This window comes from Carettochelys insculpta, chromosome 5 (assembly GCF_033958435.1).
Source record: "Carettochelys insculpta isolate YL-2023 chromosome 5, ASM3395843v1, whole genome shotgun sequence".
NCBI classification, from domain to species: Eukaryota; Metazoa; Chordata; order Testudines; family Carettochelyidae; genus Carettochelys; species Carettochelys insculpta.
Genome location: NC_134141.1, coordinates 128871090 through 128888651, shown reverse-complemented (window position 1 = coordinate 128888651; position 17562 = coordinate 128871090). Strand labels below are relative to the sequence as shown.

General features: G+C 57.5%; 1 protein-coding gene across 4 annotated transcripts in view; it reads right to left on the bottom strand.

The window, feature by feature from the left end:
* Positions 1-72: 72 nt before the first annotated feature.
* The window catches only part of SPAG8 (sperm associated antigen 8), a 29567-nt gene continuing 12077 nt past the window's right edge, over positions 73-17562 (bottom strand). For 2 of the 4 annotated variants that reach the window (XM_074995915.1, XM_074995919.1), the window contains exons 3-6: positions 8328-8502; positions 5867-5912; positions 2875-2989; positions 1792-2595 (exon numbers count right to left, since the gene is read on the bottom strand). In XM_074995915.1, the coding sequence (XP_074852016.1) occupies positions 2377-2595; positions 2875-2989; positions 5867-5912; positions 8328-8502 (555 nt within the window). In that variant the 3' untranslated portion in view covers positions 1792-2376. Of the gene's footprint in view, positions 964-1791; positions 2596-2874; positions 2990-5866; positions 5913-8327; positions 8503-17562 lie in introns of those variants that run through there. The other 2 variants (XM_074995916.1, XM_074995918.1) reach the window with 2 other exon arrangements.

Below are 17562 nucleotides of genomic sequence, written 5' to 3'. Positions count from 1 at the left end.
CTGCCTCGTGCAACCCCGTGTGGCTGTCGGGGAGCAGGGCAGTGCCACCCTGGCTGCTGTGAACACTAGCTCCAGCAGCACCTACTGCGGGCGGGGGGGCTCTGGGCAGCATTGGCAGTGAGGACCCATGTGGCTCTGGGGCATGGAGCAGAGCCAGGCCACCACCTCTCCAGCCACCCCGCCTGCGGCGCTCTCCCCAGCTCAGCACCAGCAGCTTATGGGAAGGCCCCTTTGCCCAGGGCTCTGTCTGGCCAAGGCCTGCCAGCAGGGAGCTGAGCCCCCCAGGGCCAGCTGGGCCCAAGGGAGGCAGCGCTGGGAGCCTCAGGTGTCACAGAGTCGCACAGAGCTCAGCAGCCCAGCCTGCTCCCCTCCCCGGCCCGGTGTCAGCTCCTGCTGCCTCTGCCAGCCCCACTGGCACCAGGGCAAAGGCTGGGCCAGGCCAGACCCGCCCCGTGCAGCCAGCCTCACTCTGCACTGCACTACCCCTGCAGGAGGCTCAGGAAGGCGCTTGGGCAGGCCATGGCCTCAGGCCCGAGACAGCGGGGACGAAGCACCATACCTGGCCCTGGGATCACCAGCAGGGCTGAGCTAACAGGGCCCGTTACAGGGGCAGCCAGGGCCTGGCTCAGCACAGCACCATACCCCCCCAGTGCACAGGTGCTGGCAGGGCCCTGAGTCTGCGCAGGGCCCTAACCACTGCTTCCTGCTGCTCACTGCCCAGGCCAGCCAGCTCCCTGCCCCCATTCAGGGCTGCCCTCCCCCCAAGCACAGACCCCCACCTCACACCAGCCAGCTGGCCCCAGCCCTTTTATTGTCCTGCGGGAGCTAGAGTGTGGGGTGGTTCTCTGGGGCGCAGGGCAGGGGCTGGCCCAGGTACTCGCTGACTGGGGTGGTGAAGGTCGCGTTCCTTCGGAAGGGGGTCTCGCCGCTACGGAAGTTGGAGACACCCTGCAAGAGGAGGAACTGGGCAGTGGCCCAAGTGAGCAGAGCAGGGGTGTAGCAGGGGACTCGACGGGGAGACAGGGAAGATGCAGATGGGTGGGGCAGGGCCTTTGGGGGCACAGGGCAAATGTGGATGGGGCAGAGGCCAACGAGCAGGGCGGACACGGAGGGGCAGGGGCAGGGACAGGGTACAGGCCAACAGACGGCTGTCAGCCGAGGGACAGGGCAGATGGGCAGAGATGAGGCGCACACGGATGGGACAGAGGCCGACGGGCAGGGACAGGGCAGACGCAGGCGGGCAGGGATGAGGCAGGCACAGAGGGGGCAGAGGCTGGCGGGCAGGGACAGGGCAGATGCGGACAGGCAGGGATGAGGCAGGCACAGAGGGGGCAGAGGCCGACGGGCAGGGACAGGGCAGATGTGGACAGGCAGGGATGAGGCAGACACAGAGGGGGCAGAGGCCGACGGGCAGGGACAGGGCAGATGCAGAGGGGGCAGACGCAGGCGGGCAGGGATGAGGCAGGCACAGAGGGGGCAGAGGCCGACGGGCAGGGACAGGGCAGATGCAGAGGGGGCAGATGCAGGCGGGCAGGGATGAGGCAGGCACAGAGGGGGCAGAGGCCGACGGGCAGGGACAGGGCAGATGCAGAGGGGGCAGATGCAGGCGGGCAGGGATGAGGCAGGCACAGAGGGGGCAGAGGCCGACGGGCAGGGACAGGGCAGATGCAGGCGGGCAGGGATGAGGCAGGCACAGAGGGGGCAGATGCAGACGGGCAGGGATGAGGCAGGCACAGAGGGGGCAGAGGCTGACGGGCAGGGATGAGGCAGGCACAGAGGGGGCAGAGGCCGACGGGCAGGGACAGGGCAGATGCAGGCGGGCAGGGATGAGGCAGGCACAGAGGGGGCAGATGCAGACGGGCAGGGATGAGGCAGGCACAGAGGGGGCAGAGGCCGACGGGCAGGGACAGGGCAGATGCGGGCGGGCAGGGATGAGGCAGACACAGACGGGGCAGAGGCCGACGGGCAGGGCTGTCAGCCGAGGGACAGGGCACACAGATGGGCAGAGCCCTGGGCACGGGGGCTGCAGATGCGGGCGGGCAGGGATGAGGCAGACACAGACGGGGCAGAGGCCGACGGGCAGGGCTGTCAGCCGAGGGACAGGGCACACAGATGGGCAGAGCCCTGGGCACGGGGGCTGCAGATGCGGGCGGGCAGGGATGAGGCAGACACAGACGGGGCAGAGGCCGACGGGCAGGGCTGTCAGCCGAGGGACAGGGCACACAGATGGGCAGAGCCCCGGGCACGGGGGCTGCAGATGGGCAGGTTTAGCTGGAGCAGAAGAGGAAGGGGGCAGGGGAGTGCCCCCCCGTCTGGCTGCCTAACGTGGGGTCTGGCGGGCGGAGCTCCGCAGGGCTGGGCAGGGAGGAGCAGGAGTCACTGCCGTCCCCTGCCGCTGGGGGGGCTGCCAGTCCGTTGGGGCAGGCCCAGCCCTGCCAGTGGCTGCAGGCGGACAACAGGTGGGGTGGCGGAGCTGGTGGGACTCCAGCTCATTGCCGCAGGCAGCCGGCTGGCACGGACCCGGCTACTCACCGTCAGCTGGCGGGCGCTCTCCAGCCAGAAGGTGCGGGGCTGCTCACGGTGGTAGTCGTGGGGCTGGGAGGAGCAAAAGGCAGACTGTGCCCATCAGCTGGGCATGGCCGGGCGCTGTGCAGGGAGCTGCAGCTCACGGCTTACAGCACCCAGGGCCAGGCACTCTGCTGGGGCTGCCCCAACCATCCCCAGGGCACCACCCACGCTGTGGGGCACTGCAGCACTGGCTGACACCAGGTGCCCTGTGCCCTACCAGCTGCCTATTCAACCAGGCCAGCTGCCTCTCCCTCTTCCCCCACCCCTTGCCTGCAGGCCGGGCACCCACACGGGGGCAGGTCTCACCCTGGTGTGGGGCAGCAGCACAGCCTGGAAGCCCTCCTTGCGGTAGTCCCGATGGGTTGTGGAGCGCGACTCCATGGGCCCAGCAGGAGGGTAAAGCTCCGCCAGTGTCTCCTTCCTGCAGAGAGCCGCTGGGGTTACTGAGGGGCTGGGCTGGCCAGCCGAGCACAGGGCAGCAGAGCCCGCTGGTGTCCTGGCCTGGCTGCACCCCAGGGGAGCAGGCTGAAGACCCCCCCAGGGTCATGGAGCGCAGCCTGGGCAAGTTGGCGGAGCAGCGGGAGCCTTCCTGTGCGGGGGAGCAGGCTGCACCCAGGGATGGGGCAGTACGACGCTGGCAGAGCCACGCAGGGCGGGTAGGGGCTGGCCCAGCACTGGCAGGCCAATGCCCGGCAGCAGCACACAGCCCTGGCTGCACTGTGCCATGTGCGCTCCCGTTGGTCAGACGCCCACAGTCACGGGCTGGCCCCTACACCCCTGAACAGCCCTCGCCACGGCACCCGCCCCCCCCAGGCCCAGCAATGCTCACATTGAGCTACCTCTGCCCCACCTGAGCCTCCACCTGCCAGCCCCCACGCCCATCCCCCGGCCAGCCGTTACCCCCCCACCCCCATGCTCCCCTGGCTGGGCCAGCAGAACCACCCAGTCACATTGTGTTGGGCCAGAGCACTGCCCCCCCCCCATCTGCTGCGGCACGGCGCGGCTTTCCCCAGTGGGGGGCAAAGGGGTCCCTTACCCCAGGGCCTGGGCGAGCCGGCCAGCACACAACTCCAGCGCTAGTGTGAAGGAAACGCAACAGGAACCCCAGGCCCTGAGCATGACGCAGCCCAGCCAGGGCACAGGACGGGGGCTGCAGGCCTCCCCCGGAGGCTGAGCCAGCCTGGCCTCCCATTGAGTTGGGGGGGGCGGGGGCTGGGCTGGCCCAAGAACCAGCTGGCACTGGCCCTGGCCCAGGCCCTTTGCAGCAGTGACCCACCTCCATGGGCCCCCTGGGCACCCTGCCAGGGGCTGCTGTCCAGCCACCCCACCAGCGTACAGGCCAAAGAGCCCTGCGGTGCCTGGGCAGCCCACCCAGCTCATACCTAGGGGCTCACTAAGTGCAGCCAGCCTTGCCTGGGATAAGTGGGGTGTGCATGGGCGGCTGTGTGCCACCACTAGAAACACACTGCTGGCTCGGGGTGTTCTGCCAATCAGCTGGGCAGCACCCAAACCCCTCCTGGGCAGCCGCCCACCCACTCAGCCAACAGGGCACACCCCACTCCAGGCTCAGCCGCCACCTGGGCTGGGCAGCCTCACAGGGGGCATGCCAGGCTGGGGCTCCAGGTACGCAGAATAAAACAGGGTATGACAGACACAAGCGCTGCCCTGCCTTGCCCCAGAGCTGGCCGCCCCCAGCACGCAGGGCTAGGTGCCAGGGCAGACCCACGCACTGTCTCCTGAAGCGTGAGAAAGGAGGACCTGAACGCCAGGGGAAACAGCCCCCAGCACAGCCAAAGGCACAGGCGTGTTGGCAGTGCCAGCACAGCACGTCAGGGTGAAGGGGCCGGGGGGGCGGGGGCGTAAATTAATAGCAGCCTTCACCTTCCTGCAGGGGAGCTCTAAAGAGGATGGCAAGAGGCTGTTTTCAGTGGTGTCAGACAGCGGACCAAGGAGCAATGGTCTGAAGTTACCGGGGGGCGGGGGGTGTAGGTTGGATATTAGTAAAAACTACTTCCCCAGGCGGGTGGTGAAGCACTGGAATGTGTTACCTAGAGAGGTGGTGGATTCTCCATCCCTAGAGGTGTTTAAGTCCCAGCTGGACAAGGTCCTGGCTGGGATGACTTAGTGGGGTTGCTCCTGCTGTAGGCAGGGGGCTGGACTAGATGACTCCTGGGCTACGTCTACACGTGCAGCCAACATCGAAATAGTCTATTTCGATGAATAACGTCTACACGTCCTCCAGGGCCAGCAACGTCGATGTTCAATTTCGACGTTGCTCAGCCCAACATCGAAATAGGCGCAGCGAGGGAACGTCTACACGTCAAAGTAGCACACATCGAAATAGGGATGCCAGGCACAGCTGCAGACAGGGTCACAGGGCGGACTCAACAGCAAGCCGCTCCCTTAAAGGGCCCCTCCCAGACACAGTTGCACTAAACAACACAAGATACACAGAGCTGACAACTGGTTGCAGACCCTGTGCCTGCAGCATAGATCCCCAGCTGCCGCAGAAGCAGCCAGAAGCCCTGGGCTAAGGGCTGCTGCCCACGGTGACCATAGAGCCCCGCAGGGGCTGGAGAGAGAGCGTCTCTCAACCCCCCAGCTGATGGCCGCCATGGAGGACCCAGCAATTTCGACGTTGCGGGACGCGGATAGTCTACACGGTCCCTACTTCGACGTTGAACGTCGAAGTAGGGCGCTATTCCTATCTCCTCATGAGGTTAGCGACTTCGACGTCTCGCCGCCTAACGTCGAAGTTAACTTCGAAATAGCGCCCGACGCGTGTAGACGCGTGTAGACGTCGGGCGCTATTTCGAAGTTGGTGCCGCTACTTCGAAGTAGCGTGCACGTGTAGACGCAGCTCTGAGGTCCCGTCCAGCCCTGTGAGTCTCTGATTCGTGCAGGCTGCTCTGTGCACAGGCTCCAGGGTACGTCTCCCTACAGCTGCCCCCCATGGCAGGCTGGCATGGTAAGCCTGGCTCTGCAGCCAGAAGCCTCAGCCCTGGGGAGGAGGGGTGGCACACCTCAGCTGCTGCCAGCCCTGCAGGGGCCAGTGTCATTCAGCACAGGCTAGTGAGCAGCTACCCATGCTGGGCACCCCACCTCCAGCTGCAGCGTGGACACCCAGCGCAGCTGGCGCTTCTCCTGGGTTGCCCAGCCCTGGGGCTCTGCTCCCTGCAGGGCTCTCCTGAGCTGGGGCCAGGCCTCTGAAGCGGGGCAAGCACAGCAGTTAGCCTGCCCCAGCCACGCCCTGCTCACCAGGTGCCTGCGCTGGGGCAGGGAAGGGCAGCAGACTTACCGGTAGTTCTGGTACAGCATGAGCTCCAGTATGGCTGCCCGCTGGCCTGCAGGGAGAGAAGGGACCTCAGTGCCTAGGTGCTGTAGCTGCTGCAGTCAGCACACAGATGGGGGGCAGGCGGCCTATGGGGTGCAGGGCACGTCACGGCAGCAGTCCCAGACTGGCAGCTACAGCGCCAGGCGCCTCAGCCCACGTGAGCCATGAGCAGGGCCTGCAGCTGCTGGGGGGTGGTAAAGGGCACAGGGGGCGCCCATGAGCACCGGTTGCCCGAGGAGTGTGGGGAGGGGTGTGTGCCGTGCAGCCGACAGCGTGCGGTGTTTGCTTCGAGCACACGCACGCGCATGTGTGTGTGTGTGTGTGTGTGTGTGTGTGTGTGTGGAGCGGGGGGGGGGATGTAAAGGGCACTGGGGGCGCCCATGAGCACCGGTTGCCCGAGGAGTGTGGGGAGAGGTGTGTGCCGTGCAGCTGACAGCGTGCGGTGTTTGCTTTGAGCACACGCACGCGCGTGTGTGTGTGTGGAGCGGGGGGGGGATGTAAAGGGCACTGGGGGCGCCCATGAGCACCAGTTGCCCGAGGAGTGTGGGGAGAGGTGTGTGCCGTGCAGCCGACAGCGTGCGGTGTTTGCTTTGAGCACACGCACGCGCGTGTGTGTGTGTGGAGCGGGGGGGGGATGTAAAGGGCACTGGGGGCGCCCATGAGCACCAGTTGCCCGAGGAGTGTGGGGAGGGGTGTGTGGCATGCAGCTGACAGCGTGCGGTGTTTGCTTCGAGCACACGCACGCGCATGTGTGTGTGTGTGTGGACCGGGGGGGGTAAAGGGCACTGGGGGCGCCCATGAGCACCAGTTGCCCGAGGAGTGTGGGGAGAGGTGTGTGGCATGCAGCCGACAGCGTGCGGTGTTTGCTTTGAGCACACGCACGTGCGTGTGTGTGTGTGTGTGTGTGGAGTGGGGGGGGATGTAAAGGGCACTGGGGGCGCCCATGAGCACCAGTTGCCCGAGGAGTGTGGGGAGGGGTGTGTGCCATGCAGCCGACAGCGTGCGGTGTTTGCTTCGAGCACACGCACGCGCATGTGTGCGTGTGTGTGGAGCGGGGGGGGGCGGTAAAGGGCACTGGGGGCGCCCATGAGCACCAGTTGCCCGAGGAGTGTGGGGAGGGGTGTGTGCCATGCAGCCGACAGCGTGCGGTGTTTGCTTTGAGCACACGCACGCGCGTGTGTGTGTGTGTGTGGAGTGGGGGGGGGGATGTAAAGGGCACTGGGGGCGCCCATGAGCACCAGTTGCCCGAGGAGTGTGGGGAGGGGTGTGTGCCGTGCAGCCGACAGCGTGCGGTGTTTGCTTGGAGCACACGCACGCGCGTGTGTGTGTGTGTGGAGCGGGGGGGGATGTAAAGGGCACTGGGGGCGCCCATGAGCACCAGTTGCCCGAGGAGTGTGGGGAGGGGTGTGTGCCATGCAGCTGACAGCGTGCGGTGTTTGCTTCGAGCACACGCACGCGCATGTGTGTGTGTGTGTGGAGCGGGGGGGGGGGGTAAAGGGCACTGGGGGCGCCCATGAGCACCAGTTGCCCGAGGAGTGTGGGGAGGGGTGTGTGCCGTGCAGCCGACAGCGTGCGGTGTTTGCTTTGAGCACACGCACGCGCGTGTGTGTGTGTGTGTGGAGCGGGGGGGGGATGTAAAGGGCACTGGGGGCGCCCATGAGCACCAGTTGCCCGAGGAGTGTGGGGAGGGGTGTGTGCTGTGCAGCCGACAGCGTGCGGTGTTTGCTTGGAGCACACGCACGCGCATGTGTGTGTGGAGCGGGGGGGGATGTAAAGGGCACTGGGGGCGCCCATGAGCACCAGTTGCCCGAGGAGTGTGGGGAGGGATGTGTGCCGTGCAGCCGACAGCGTGCGGTGTTTGCTTCGAGCACACACGCGTGTGCGCAGAGCGGGGGGGGGGGCAGTGCTGTTACATACAACACCCAGGAGCGTAAACCATGCTTGCTGCCTGCCCTGCCACTGGCTGCTGTGGGATGCTGGGCTGTTCTGCCACCGCCCACAGCCAGCCAGTCTGGGCCCAGACCACCATGGCACAGCTGGATTGTGTACTGTCTCCAATGCCTGCCCCGGCCCCCCTCCCCGAGCCAGCTGCATCCCCGTGGGGGCGGGGGGGGAATGGACCCTGGAACCATAGTGTGGGCGCTGTCTGCTGGAAAAGTGCTACAGTGGCCTGCCACCATTGCTGCCCCAAACCAGGTGTGCGCTCTCCCATGGGACGGGGGGGGGGGCCATGCACTTGGCCACAGACATGGCTGCCAGTCCCAGCACCAGCTCAGCTCTGGGGCCATCCCCCCCCCCCCACACACACACCCGGCTACACCTGCACCTGCAGAACACAGTCAGGCCCAGATCCAGGACAGGTGAGTGGCCTAGCATGCTGCCCCTTCCCCCCCCCAAACCCAGCCACATCAGCCCCCAGCCTCACCGCGCACAGGCACCCTGGTGCTTTGAGGCCTGTGGTAAGAATCCTGCATGGTGGTGCTGGTGGCCAGCGGCAAGCAGCACTGCAGGGTGAGCAGCCCACGGTGGCCATGCCGGTAGACGAAGCCCTCGCTGCCCAGCTTGGCACATGGCGCTTCATCCAGCTGGTTCGTAGCACGCTGGAAACAAGCAGCAGAGCCCAGAGTCTGGGGCAGGCACAGCCAGCCTGGCGTCCCACCCCCCAGAAGAGCAGCTCCCCTCCAACACCGCAACAGCAGATGGGCCTGTGTTTTGTTACCTAGTGCTACAGCGGTAATGGGGCCTGCTAGGTACATACCCTGCTCACACTGCCTGGCGGCCAGGTGGCATGCAGCAGTGCCATGCTCAGCAAGCAGGGAGACCTCACCAGTGACTGACTCCTGGCAGCCTGGGGCACTGCCATGCTCAGCAAGCGGGGAGACCTCACCAGTGACTGACTCCTGGCAGCCTGGGGCACTGCCATGTTGGCAAGTGGGGAGAACTCACCAGTGACTTCCATCTGCCTGGTATCATGTGGCACTGTCACACGCAGCCAGCAGGGAGAATGCACCAGTCACTGCCACCACCGGTGAAAAGGGAGAACTCACCAGTGACTCCAGGCAGCCTGGTAGTGTGTGGCACTGCCATGCTAAGAGAGCAGCAAGAACTTCACAAGTCACTGGGACCAGGTGGCATTCACCAGAGTGCCGAAAGAACTCAAATGTGACATTGCAGACATTAACTGTGGGTTGTAATTTATCCTTTAAATCAGCTTCTGCACCTCTTGACTGGAAGGTAGCTGATGTGATGCCAGTATTTAAAAAGGGCTCTACAGGTGAGCCTCGCAATTACAGACCAGTAAGTCTAATGTCAGTACTGGCCAATTAGTTGAAACTATAGTAAAGACTAAAATTGTCAGACACACAGACAAACATAAATTGTTGGGGAAAAGCCAACATGGTTTCTGTAAAAGGCAATCATGCCTTACTGCTCTGAAGTGTTTTGAGATGGTCACTAAGGATGGGGACTAGGGTTATCCAGCAGCTATAGAGTACTTAGCTTTCCAGAAAGCCTTTGACAAGGTCCCTCACCAAAGGCTCTTGGCTCTTAAGTAAAATAAGTTGTCAGGGTATATGCGGGAAGGTCCACTCATGGATTGATAACTGATTAAAAGACATTAACGCATGGTGTGAACAGAGGCATCCGTTACCTCGCACATTACAAGGACTGCTTCCCTTCCTTCGATGTTCGTAATTATCTCAGACAGGACAGTTAACATCCCCCTCACCCTCACCCCTATCCCTCACCCCCGTCCTTCAATCCTATTTGATTCATCAGTTTTGCAATTTTTTTTTTTGTCTTCTGTAGTCATGTCAGTCTGTGTTGGAAATGAAATGGATCTGATGAAGTGGGCCTGGCCCACAAAAGCTCATCACTGAATAAATCATTTTGTTAGTCTTTAAAGTGCTACCTTTCTGCTCTTTGTTTTGGTGGAGCGCCGACTCACACGGCTTCCTCTCTGTCACTGGTTAAAGACAGGAAAACAGGGTAGGAATGAATGGTAGGTTCTTCTTCAAGTGATTGCTCATGTGCTTTCCAAACTGGGTGTGCGTTGGCGCATGCCTAGTTGCCAGGAACCTTCTACCCCTAGCCAGTACCCATTGGATCGGGGTGGTGTCCCCTAAAGTGGCACCACTAGGGTGACCAACATACGCAACACCCGACCTGCCCTCCTCCCACCCCGGCTCCACTCAGTACCTTCTCGCCTTGCTCCCCTTCTCTTAGTCCATCCCCGCCAATGGTTCATAGTACTTTAAAGAGCCACTTCATCAGCTGTGCCACAAAAGCCGTTCCTGCTGCTTTGTTTTGTTGGCGTACAGCCTCCCAGGGCTTCCTCTCTGTTACTACTGTTCACAGTGTAAATCCTTCTAGTTAGCTGTTAATGCTCCAAATGGTTAGGGGTTACACGTTGAAAGAGCTGAGATGCGCATTGCGGTCCATCTGTGTCACCTCCCGCGGGCCGGGGGATACGGGCTCTCCCAGCTTTACGAACTACTTGCAATGTGGCAAGCGAACGTGCAAAAGTGATGCACAGCCTGCTTGTCTCCACTGTGTGAGTGAAGGCCCTCAAGGAGACCGCTGCACAATCTGCACAAGATTTAAGACTAGGACTTCGAAGGACAGAGCTCAAAGGCTTAAAGTCCTACTTCTGGAGGTGGCTTTGCAGCCAGACACTTCCCCCTCCAGCATATGCAGCACAGCCTCCTTGGCGCAGAGTGCCCTAGCACCAGCACTGGGCTCAACACAGTCCAAAGGCTCCCAGCACCATGAGCAACGACTGGCACCTCATCTCGCTAAACGGCATAAGAGCCAATCCCCAGTGCCTCGGCCGTGAGGGACCTATGGTGCCTGCTGCACCATGCCATGGCCATGCTCAGTAGGTGCATGTGTCCACTCCAGTGTGAGACAGGAGCCCTCAACACCAGAGGCATTTTGAGGGGCACAGGGCTTTTTACAAATCACAGCATCAGGCCCCTTGCCGCCGAGGAAGGTGCTTAGCCACTTCATGCCAGATGGGAAGCAGGCTATGCTCACTCGCCTGCCATCCCCTACGGTGCCAATACCAAGCCAAGTGGTTACCCAGATAAGAACATAAGAGCGGCCATACTGGGTCAGACCAAAAGTCCATCTAGCCCAGTATCCTGTCTGCCGACAGTAGCCAATGCCAGGTGCCCCAGAGGAGGTGAACCGAAGACAACGATCAAGCGATTTGTCTCCTGCCATCCATCTCCCGCCTTCGACAAAAGGCTAGGCACCATACCTTACCCCTTGCTAATAGCCATCTATGGGCCTAACCTCCAAATATTTATCAAGCTCTTTTTTAAACTCTGTTAGAGTGCTGGCCTTCACAGCGTCCTCTGGTAAGGAGTTCCACAGGTTGGCTGTGCGCTGTGTGAAGAAAAACTCTCTTTTATTAGTTTTGAACCTGCTACCCATTAATTTCATTTGGTGTCCTCTAGTTCTTATATTATGGGAACAAGTAAATAACTTTTCTGTATTCACTTTCTCCACACCATTCATGATTTTATATACCTCTATCATATCACCCCTCAATCTCATCTCTTCTAGACTGAAAAGTCCCAGTCTCTCTAGCCTCTCCTCATATGGGACCCGTTCCAAACCCTTAATCATTTTAGTTGCCCTTTTCTGAACCGTTTCTAACACCAATATATCTTTTTTGAGGTGAGGAGACCACATCTGCACACAGAACTCAAGATGTGGGCGTACTGCAGTTTTATATAGGGGAAGTAAGATATTCTTTGTCTTATTTTCTATCCCTTTTTTAATTATTCCTAACATCCTATTTGCTTTACTGACTGCCGCTGCACACTGCGTGGATGTCTTCAGAGAACTATCCACTATAATTCCAAGATCCCTTTCCTGATCTGTTGTAGCTAAATTTGCCCCCATCACATTGTATGTCTAATTGGGGTTATTTTTCCCAATGTGCATTACCTTACACTTATGCACATTAAATTTCATTTGTCATTTTGCTGCCCAATCACTCAGTTTGCTGAGATCTTTTTGAAGTTCTTCACAGTCTGCTTTGGTTTTGACTATCCTGAACAGTTTGGTGTCATCTGCAAACTTTGCCACCTCACTGCTTACCCCTTTCTCTAGGCCATTGAGGATGCCATCCTTGTTGGCATCATCCTCCACCTTGGTGCTGGACCAGTTACAACTGCCTCAGGCACCTTCAGTAGCGCAGGTCCAGCTGGCTTCACTGGCACCGACGCAGGCACCGGCCTAGCAGACATCAGTGCAGGTACTGTCTTCAGCGCTGGACACATCGCAGTCAGACTCTTACTACTCGAGTTCTGGGAGGCGTGGAAGTTTCCAGTCCACATCTCACCACAGCAGACGTGGTCACCGGAGTCGGCGTTCAGACAATAATAGGTAGCTGCCAACCGTGCAAGGCCCCTGTGGGTTTTCAAGAGTCACGGGCAGGTTGCAGGACTCCCTTTAAGGGTGCCTTCGGTGTCAGCCTGTCCAGGAGCTCCTCTAGTGCTGTCAGCCTCACTGGGCACCCCTCCAAGAGATCAAGCCCGGGGACCCTCCTACCAGTCGGAGGTGTCCTTCTTAGCACCACCAGGTTCCCTAGCTCCAACGCCACTGGCATGGATGTCGACACTGGCTCCAGCAGTTTCGCTGCCTCCTGCCTCAATGCTGGGCCTCACAGCACCATTGGGGTTGGCACCATTGGGTCTGGTGCAGTGGCAGGGGCCCTTGCAACAGGTGATGGCCTTGGTGCCATCAGCCCCCGGTGCCTCATGTGTCACTTTTGCTTATGGGCAGCATGCTCCAGGCACTGCAGCTGGGGCCGGGACCTCAGGTAGGGGACTCAGGGCTTCCCCCCTTGCCATTGCAGGCTGATCTGACAGGCATCTCCTCCTCCTCCTTCCCCAAAGAGGTGGTTGAGGGGTCATCGGCATCCCCAGTCTTAGAGGATGGCTGAATGTTTCAACAGCTTTTATGCTGAGTGGCCCAAGGCCTTGGGGTCCAAGCGGAGAATAAAGATGAAATGGACCCAGTCAGAGACATCTTGTCCTCCTCAGCTCCCATGAGTATAGCCCTACCCTTGACTAAGACAATCGCTAATACTGCAAAGACAGTGTGGCAGACTCTTGTCTCAGCCTTGCCCACGGCATGGAAAACCAAACCCTGCTACTTCATCCCTTCCCAGGGAAACAAGTGTCTTTACCCACCCTCCCACTGACTCCCGTATGGTCGATGCAGCAAACCACAGAGACAGAGAAAGATTTCTAGGCCCCTCGCTTAGGAACAGAGAGGCAAAACGCCTGGACCTCGAAGGCAGGAAAATGTATTCCACTGGGTTTACAACTGAGCACACACAGCTAACCAGCAGGCCCTGGTCAGCAGATAGGCATATAACCCTGCCAACTCCCTGTCCTAATCCTCAAGGAGAGTCCCTCCAGATGCCACACCAGAACTGACAGCACTTGTGAAAGAGAACAAACCCCCGTCCAGGGCAGCATTTCAGGCGCCACTGGACACAGCAAACACCACTACCCAAGTTATGGCATTGAGGGTGGCAATGCTGCAGGGGGGCCTGGCTACAAGTCTCTGGCCTCCCTCTGAGGTACAACAAACAATTCAGACCCTTCCTTTCAAAGGCCCAACATTATATTCAGGAAAGACTGGTTAGAGGCTTCATAGCCTCAAGGATTTGAGGGCCACGTTGCACTCACTGGGTCTTCATAGGCCTGTGACCCAGCACAGACATTTAACCCCCAGCCCTCCAGCCAGACAATCCCCCAGCACCAGCGAGTTAAGAGTAGGAGGAGAAACTGTGCTGGCAGGAGGCGTTCTGACCAGTAGAACCAGGGGCAGGGTCATCATAAGCCCCCGCCAGGACCGAAGCAAGCATTTTGATGGCACAGTCAAGAGAACCACACCAATCCCCGACGTAGGTCCAGCACACCCCTTGTTTTCCTTTTCATCATGATCATCAATAACCGCTGGCCCAGCACGTATTGGTGTCCGACGCCACCCTCACTATTTCCTTCCATCTTTCCCTATCCAGTGCAGAGTGGGTTAGTTTCTGTAGACTAGCTCCACACCAATCTACTACATCATCTGTCCATTATCTGTGGGGCTGCCTCTCCTATTCGAACCGTCCATGATGTCGAACACTAGGGTCTTGATTTTTCGTTCATTCTGCAAATATGTCCAAACAGTTGTAGCTCCCGCTTTATAACCTTTTTATAATTCCTCACTGGTGACCTTCTGCATCCATCCTATTCTCAAAATCTTTCTATTACAATTCCTTTCAAATGCCAATATTCTTCTTTTCAAATCTTTCGTTATCACCCGTCTCACATCCGTACAACATGCTGCTGAATACACTCGTTTTCAAGTCGCCCAGCTTCATTCTCAAGCTAATTGCTTTGCTTTTCCAGATCTTATCCATCGCCTTCAAACTTGCTTTCGCTATTCTAGTCGCTATTTCCTTCTTACAGTCTAGATCATACATTATGTTGCTCCCCAGATATGTGAACTTCTCTACATTTTCTAGTTCAATACCATCCACACTAATCTTGCTTCCTATTTCCTTATCTCCAAATACCTTTGTTTTTGTTTTGTCGATGTTCATAATCAGTCCGTACCGCTTCCCTTCTTTGTTTAACACCTGCACCACTTTCGCTAGCTTTTCCTCATCTTCCTCAGTGATAACTATATCACCCGCGAACCTCAAGTTGTTAATTCTTTTCCCGTGCACAGATATCCCTTCTACCTCTTCCTTGACCTTGTCCGTCGCTCTCTCCAGATGTGCGATAAAGATACTTGGTGATATTGGATCTCCTTGTCTTGTATGTCTACTTGTACGTCTACTTGTTTTAAACCAACTTCCCAACTCCCCACATGTTCTCATCGCTGCCTCCACATTATCATTCATATCTTTCAACAACCGCATCAGTCTGCTATCCACTCCATATGACTCCAAAACTGCCCAAGTCACTTTCTGATCTATACTGTCAAACGTCTTTTGAGAAATCGACGAAGCAAGTGTATACGTTCTTGTTCTTTCATCGAGCTTTCTCCGCTATCAGTCTTAGTGCCAATATCTGCTGCATGGTACTTCTATCTTTTTTGAACCCCGCTTACTCGTCTGCTATATGCTCTTCTATCTGCGATCTTAATCTCTCAGTCAGTATCATCATCAGCACCTTACCTAGATGACTCGTTAGGGCAATCGTTCTGTAGTTCTTGCACTCCAATGTACTTCCTTTCTTGGGTGTTGTCACTAGCACAGATCTTGTCCATTCCTGAGGCACCTTCCCTTCTTTCCATGCTATAGTACACAGTCGGTGTATTTCCTGAATCCTGCTTTCTCCACCGTATTTGACCATCTCTCCCGTGATCTTATCATTTCCAGGGCTCTTGTTGTTCTTTAGTTGTTTCACTGCTTTTTCTACTTCCTCCTTCGAAATATCGGTCTCGCTCTCGATGCTCGGGGGAAATCTCTCTTTCAATTCTTCAATCAGTCTCTCTGACACACTCGGGTCCAACTGTCCTTTGTATAGATCAGTGCAATATCTTGTCCATCGATGCACAATCTTCTCCCTGTTCATGAGCACTTCTTCGTTTTCATCTTTGATCACCATCTGCTTCGGTTGCCATTTCCTATTAATATTCCTAATTGTCTTATATGCCTCCCTGGTCTTACATTCGCTGTAATACCTCTCGATATCTTCACATTGCTGCTCTAACCTTTCTCCTTATCCTTTCTGGCTGCTTTCCTTACCTCATTGCATTTCATCCTATATTGCTGTTCTGCCAACTCAGAAACAGCTCTTCTGATCTTCAACGCTCTTTTCTTTTGAACCAACTTCAGTGTCTTCTGGGTAATCCACTTCTTATTGATCTTTTCTTCTCCTGGAACAGTCTGCTTAATTGCCTCTTCTACAGTGATGGCTATCCCTGCGACTCTCTTATCTAGGTCTTTCTCTGTGGCTATATTCTTAATCGTCTCTTCGAGCGCTGCTGTGTACGCATTCCCTGTTTCTTCCTCACATAGCCCCGCCACGTCTCTTCTTTTCTTAAACTGTGTCTTACACTTTCTTTTGAGTTTTATCTTGATGTTTGCAATCACTAGACTGTGGTCTGAGTCTGTACCTGCTCCTTGGAAAGTTTGGCACTGCTGTGCTGATGTTATCCATCTTCTTCTTATCAAAATCATATCTATCATGTTCTTGGATACTTCCCATCATTCGATCGCCATGTCCACATCCTACAGCCCTTTTGCTGGAATCTCGTGTTGCAAATCACCATCTCATGCTCTGTAGCAAACTCTACCAGCTTCTCACCTCGTTAGGTGTAATTTTCTTTCGGTAGCCAACTTACTGACCCAACCCTGATAGCTCAATTGGTATTGCAGACCTTGTTTATCTGGGTGACGTCTGAGCCAGCATCTTTTAACATTTGGCTGTACTGGAACCAGATTTCATTCGTATTGTTGTTTGACGGTCAGCGCATCGACACACATCTTACCAACCCTCCTCCTTCATCCAGGCTTGGGACTAGCATGGAGCTCTCAGTGGCTTCATGGCGGAGTTGTTTTCCTTTTGCCTATCCCCTTTCTATCCTGCCTGGTGCTGTATAACATCAGACCGGTGGATACTACCTCCCTTCCCTGTCCCTTTTCAGGGACCCCTCTCACGAGAGTGCTCAGGCAGGAGATACAATCCTTTCTCCAATGGGGGGCTATGGAAGAGATCCCTCGCCAGTTTTGAGGGCACGGGTTTTATTCCAAAATCAAAGGGGGCCTGAGGCCCATCCTGGACATACAAACCCTGAACAAGTTTGTAAAAAAGATAAGATTTCTTCTGAGCTCTCTGGGTCTCACATCCCACTGCTGGAGCCACAGGACTTATTTGCTGCTCTCGACGTACAAGATGCTTGTTTTCACGTTGCACAGGAGGTCTTTATGGTCTGTGGTAGGCAGGAACACTACCTGTTTACAGTCCTTGTGTTCAGCCTGTCCACTGCCCTGAGGGTCTTCACCAAACGCATGGTGGTGGTGGCCTTCCTGCCAGACAGCAGGTTTCAGTCTATGGTAGCTATCGCTCATGAAATTGCCAGTTCCCCCACCACGATGGCCAGCTGCTGTATGAGGCTGCTGAGCCGCATGGCAGTTTGTATGTTTATAGTCCAGTACCCCCTTCAGCTGTGGCACACTTCAGTGAATCAGCCTGTCAGACAGCACAGGCTCAGTGATGGAGCCCCCATAAATTCTGTCTGCGCTGGATTGGTGGCTAGATGCTCAAATGGTCTGCGCGGGAGTCCCATTCAGACCTCCCCAGCCATTGCTTTCCCTGGAACAGATGCCTCTGGCCTGGGATGGGGAGCACCAAGCCCAGGCGCTGTGGGGCAAAGCAGACCTCAAGCTCCAAATCAATGTCAGGGAGCTCAGAGGCACTTCTCTGGCTTGCGAGGTCTTTTGGGACAATTTACTGGGGCATTACACGTCAGTGAGTAGAGACAGCACAGCAGCAATGTACTATATAAACAAACAGGGGCTGGGGGGGGTCAGGAGGCTCCCCTCTCCTGTGTCATGCGGCCCTCAGGCTAAGGGAGTTTTGCATTCAACCTCAAATCTTTCTGCAGGTCCACTATCTTCCAGGAGTCCACAATGCATT